The sequence below is a fragment of the Archocentrus centrarchus genome, unplaced genomic scaffold (genome assembly GCF_007364275.1).
Source record: "Archocentrus centrarchus isolate MPI-CPG fArcCen1 unplaced genomic scaffold, fArcCen1 scaffold_173_ctg1, whole genome shotgun sequence".
Taxonomy (NCBI): Eukaryota; Metazoa; Chordata; class Actinopteri; order Cichliformes; family Cichlidae; genus Archocentrus; species Archocentrus centrarchus.
In genome coordinates this window covers 1-5,000 of record NW_022060218.1, presented here as the reverse complement: position 1 = coordinate 5,000, position 5,000 = coordinate 1, and the positions used below count along the sequence as shown (strand labels likewise).

The 5,000-nt window shown below is 39.9% G+C and overlaps 1 protein-coding gene across 1 annotated transcript in view; it reads right to left on the bottom strand.

Annotated features, from left to right (window-relative positions):
* Nucleotides 1–554, bottom strand: part of LOC115775530 (piggyBac transposable element-derived protein 4-like) — a 2,639-nt gene extending 2,085 nt beyond the window's left edge. Inside the window, exon 1 of the mRNA XM_030723039.1 lies at nt 218–554. Coding sequence (XP_030578899.1) covers nt 218–554 — 337 coding nt within the window. The remainder of the gene's footprint in view (nt 1–217) is intronic.
* Between the last annotated feature and the right edge of the window lie 4,446 nt (nt 555–5,000).

Below are 5,000 nucleotides of genomic sequence, written 5' to 3'. Positions count from 1 at the left end.
TCTTCTTCTTCTTCTTCTTCTTCTTCTTCTTCTGTATCGTAATCTCCCTCATCATCATCCTCATCCTCCATGTTGCAAACTCCCTTTGTGTCACAATATCTCTCCTCATCCTGGCCTCTGGCACCCTCTACCCCTTCTTCTTCTTCTTCTTCTTCTTGTTCTTCTTCTTCTTCTGTATCGTAATCTCCCTCATCATCATCCTCCTCCTCCATGTCGCGTTCTCCCTCTTCATCCTGCCCTCCGCTCTCCTTATTCTCTTCTTCTTCTTCTTCTTCTTCAGTATCGTAATCTCCCTCTTCATAGTACCCTCCGTCCCCGGCCCGGTCCTCGCCGGTAGACTGCGGTCCGCAACTCCGACCCGAGGAGGAACCCCGATCGTCCAAGGCGGCATTGCCACGAGACGACATGATCGCCGTGATTGCCTCAGCTAGCCGAGGCGACAGGATCGCAGCATCCGGCGGCGGCGGCTGCGGCGGCGGCGGCTGCGGCGGCGGCGGCTGCGGCGGCGGCGGTGGCGTCGCACGCCGGTAATCGAACGCTCGCGTACGCGACATAACCCGACTTTCCTCTGCCTGCTGTGTCGACGGTCACGGTCCTTTACGATTCACATGACACCACTTTGTTTGTTTTAGTGTGTTGTTTGTTATGCAGTGACGGAAGCAAAACTCGGCTTGGGGCTATCGCGTTGCAAAGTCCGCGCTCGGTGGTGCGCGGTTTTTTGGGCGGTTTTGGGTTTTTTTTTGTTTGTTTGTTTTTTTATCTCAATCGCTATCGAGTGTGGTTGTTTGGCGATAGTGATGATGATGATGATGATGATGGTGATGATGGTGATGATCATGGCGATCGTAGGTTCGCGTCATGTTGCCTCATCGATAAACGAAGCCGGCCAACCCCACGAGTGCGATTTTTTTTTTTATCGCAATCGCGATCGAGCGGTTGTTTGGCGATGCTGAAGTCGATGACGATGGCGATCATGATCGCGATCCCCGGGTTCGCGTCGTCGAGTCCTCGACCTGCGATTGCAGCGGCCTTTGCGTAGCCTCGCTTTCAGTCCGGTCTGGTCCGGTCTCGTGTGCTTGAGTGTGTCTGTGTCTGTGTGTGTGAGTGTCCGTGTGTGTGTGTGTGTGTCTGTGAGTGTGTGTGTTTGTGTGTGCGAGTGTGTGTCTGTGTGTGCGTGCGTGCGTGTCTGTGTGTGCGCGCGAGTGTCCCCGTCACACGCGGTGCAATGACTATCACTGGCCACTGGGGGGGCAGGGGCAATAGCACGCATGCAATGAATGTCGCCGGCCACAGGGGGTCCCGTTGAGCTGGGAGACCTGGGGTCACCTCGACCCCGCCGCTGCCATTGTTAGGCCTGGGGTCACCTCGACCCCCCCACCACCGCCGCCATTGCTAGGCCTGGGGTCACCTCGACCCCCCACCACCACCACCACCGCCGCCATTGCTAGGCCTGGGGTCACCTCGACCCCTCACCATCGCCGCCATTGTTAGGCCTGGGGTCACCTCGACCCCCCACCACCGCCATTGTTAGGCCTGGGGTCACCTCGACCCCCCACCGCCGCCATTGTTAGGCCTGGGGTCACCTCGACCCCACCACCGCAGGGGAGGTCACGCTGAGCCGGGAGTCGTGGGGTCCCTGGGACCCCCGCCACCGCCGCCGCCACTGGGACGACTGGGGTCCCCTCGACCCCACCGCCGCCACCGCCACCCCAACTACGGGCAGTCAGGAGGCCTGGGGTCCCCTCGACCCCCAAGCCTCAGTGGGACAGGGGGACGGGTCCGGGTGACCCCTTGCGGGGCGCACGAGGTTTAAAACCTTGCTTATAAAAAAAAGTATTATAAAACAAAGTGGCTTTCTCCAAAACACAATACACTTTTTTGTTTGTTTTTCCTTCCTAAGGTAACTTTGGCAATGAAGTTGTCTATACAGATGTTAGAGTGATAAGAAATACCAAATGAAACCAAACCAACTCAGGAAAATCAGCTCTGACCTTGAGCCTGAAGTGGCTCAGTGGTTAAGATGGATGGATACTTAAACCAATGTCAAACAGCAAGAAAATATAACTGTTTTGTTTGTTGTTGTTGTTTTTGTTTGCTTTTTGCATTGAGCTTTGATTTTGATTTATTGTTGTAATTAGTCAAACATTTTGCAACCAACTCATCTAACATGGGTAACAAGGATGAGCAATTTTGTTATTACCATGAACTGAGAGAAACTGCAAACCCCTGGTCACTTTTGACCTCAAGATGGAGACAAAAGTCCTCATATTTTATAGTGTTTTCTATGTTGAAGGTAGCTTCAATCAGTTATATCCCCCCCCCCCCCCCCCCCAAAAAAAAAAAAAAAAAAACTTATATATTGCTCAAAGATGACATAAGTATAATTTTTAATGATGGGTTGAAGGATTGTTGTGATTTTTATTTCCTAGATGCTACTACATGTTTTTGAATAACAGATCTTGTAATAAAAAGCATTTTTGTGAATTTACAACACTTCCCCATTTTAATATGGTGGTTATTTTTGTTTTTTTGTTTTAGATACTAAATTTGTACTGTACATAGCACTGTACTGTACTGTATACTGTAACTCTGCATATGATTTTTTTTTTTAATCATTTAGTCAAATTTATGGTAATATAATCATATGTCTTTCCCTTTCATTCTATCAGTGTATCTCTGAGCTGCATTGTATTTTTGTAGACAAAAATAAACACCCAACTCTGTTACTGTGTCTGAAGCAGAGACAGTGAGTGGTCTAAAAGCGCTTCATCACTCATTTGGTTTTCATGTCTAATGTGAAACTTCCTGTTAGATTCAATCAACTAACTCTGACTATGTTGCTGAATCTACCATGCAGGGCACGGAAAAAAAAAGATCTTTAATGGTGCGTATTTATATATATACTTATTAGGGGTGGGACTTGATTAAAAAAAATAATCTAATTTATTAAGAGCTTTGTAATTAATTAATCGTAATTAATGAATCAATATACATAAGCTTAAACTTCAAAATTTTGTCTACTACACAGACCAAGGAAGGGCGGAAGTGTTCCTGTGATAAGCAAACTCCTGAAATTAAAGTTAAAAGCATCATAACGGGATAGTTTTTTTCAACATTAATGTCTCACTTAATATAGTTGGAAATTAATCATTCACTCAGCTGTATTCCTTGATGTTTAAATGTGTTATGCTTGTTTTAACAGCTTATTTTGAATTAAAGACTTAAAATTAAACCACAAAAAGAAGAAAAAGTTCGTTCTCCGTTTAACCAGCTGCTTTTACACAGCTGTGCTTCACACTCACAGTTGGTAGGCGACATGAGCTATGCAGAGGTGAGGGCAGGTGACGATTTGTTTTTTATATTTTTATATTTTAATACATATATGTAAATTTAAATATACATACTGTACCTTACATACAAGACCGTACATACCGTACGTATCTTACCGTACGTATCTTACCGTAAATGCCATACTGTACCTACCATATGTACCGTACATTCCATTACATACATACCGTACCTACCGTATGTACCGTATGTACCATACATACTATACGTATCATACCCCACGTACCGAACTTACCGTACATACCTGTATGTACTGTACATACCGGACATTCCATACCATATATACCATATGTATGGCACATACCGTACAAACCACAACACCATACCGTACATACATACCATACATATATTATACATATATATATACCATACATATTTATATTTTTATATTAACCTTTTTATTTTTACATTTATATAAATATAGAAAATATATAAATATATTAACAATATATTTAAAATTTATATTTCTAATTTTTATATATTTATTATATTTTTATTTTTCATACTGTACCTTCTGTACATACCATACGTACCATACCGTACATATATTATAAATTTTTTGTTATATTTTATATACATATAAATTTTTTGGATTTATTTTGTACCGTACATTCCATTACATACATACCGTACCTACCGTATGCACCATACATACCGTACGTATCATACCGTACCTACCGAACTTACCGTACATACGGTATGTACCGTACATATCGTACATTCCAAACCATACCTTCCGTATCATATGTACATACAGTATGTACCATACCGTACATACGTACAATACATATATTATAAATTTTTATTTATATTTTTATTTATATTTTATTTTTACATTTATATAAATATATTAATAACATATTTAAAATTTATATTTCTAATTTTTTTTTTTGTACCGTACATTCCATTACATACATACCATACATACCGTATGTACCGTACATTCCATTACATACATATCGTACATACCGTATATTCCATACCATACCTTCCGTATATACCGTACATTCCACAATATCCATATCATATGTACGTACAGTATGTACCATACCGTACATACATACAATACATATATTATAAATTTGTATTTATATTTTTATATTTATCTTTTTATTTTTACATTTATATAAATATAGAAAATATATAAATATATTTTATTATTTATTATTTATATTAATATATAAATAATATAATTTATATTTTTGATTTTTAAATATTTATTATATTTTAATATTTCATATATTTTTATATTAATAAATATAAATATTTATGGATATATTAAAATATGTACCGAACATACAGTACCTGCCGTATGTATGGCACATACTGTACATTCCACAGCATACATACCATATGCACGTGCATACCATAAACATATACCTTAAATATAATTTTTATTTATATTTTTTCATTTATCTTTTTATTTTTATATAAATATAAAAAATACATAAAAAATATATATTTACAATTTATATTTTTGATTTTTATATTTATATTTTACAGGTTACACACTTACCGTATAATACCGTATGTACCGAACATACCGTAGAGACTGTATGGACCTGTATGTACTGTACATTCCATACGATACATACCGTATACGATACAAAAATAAATACCATTTGTACCATACCGTACAGACATTATAAAGT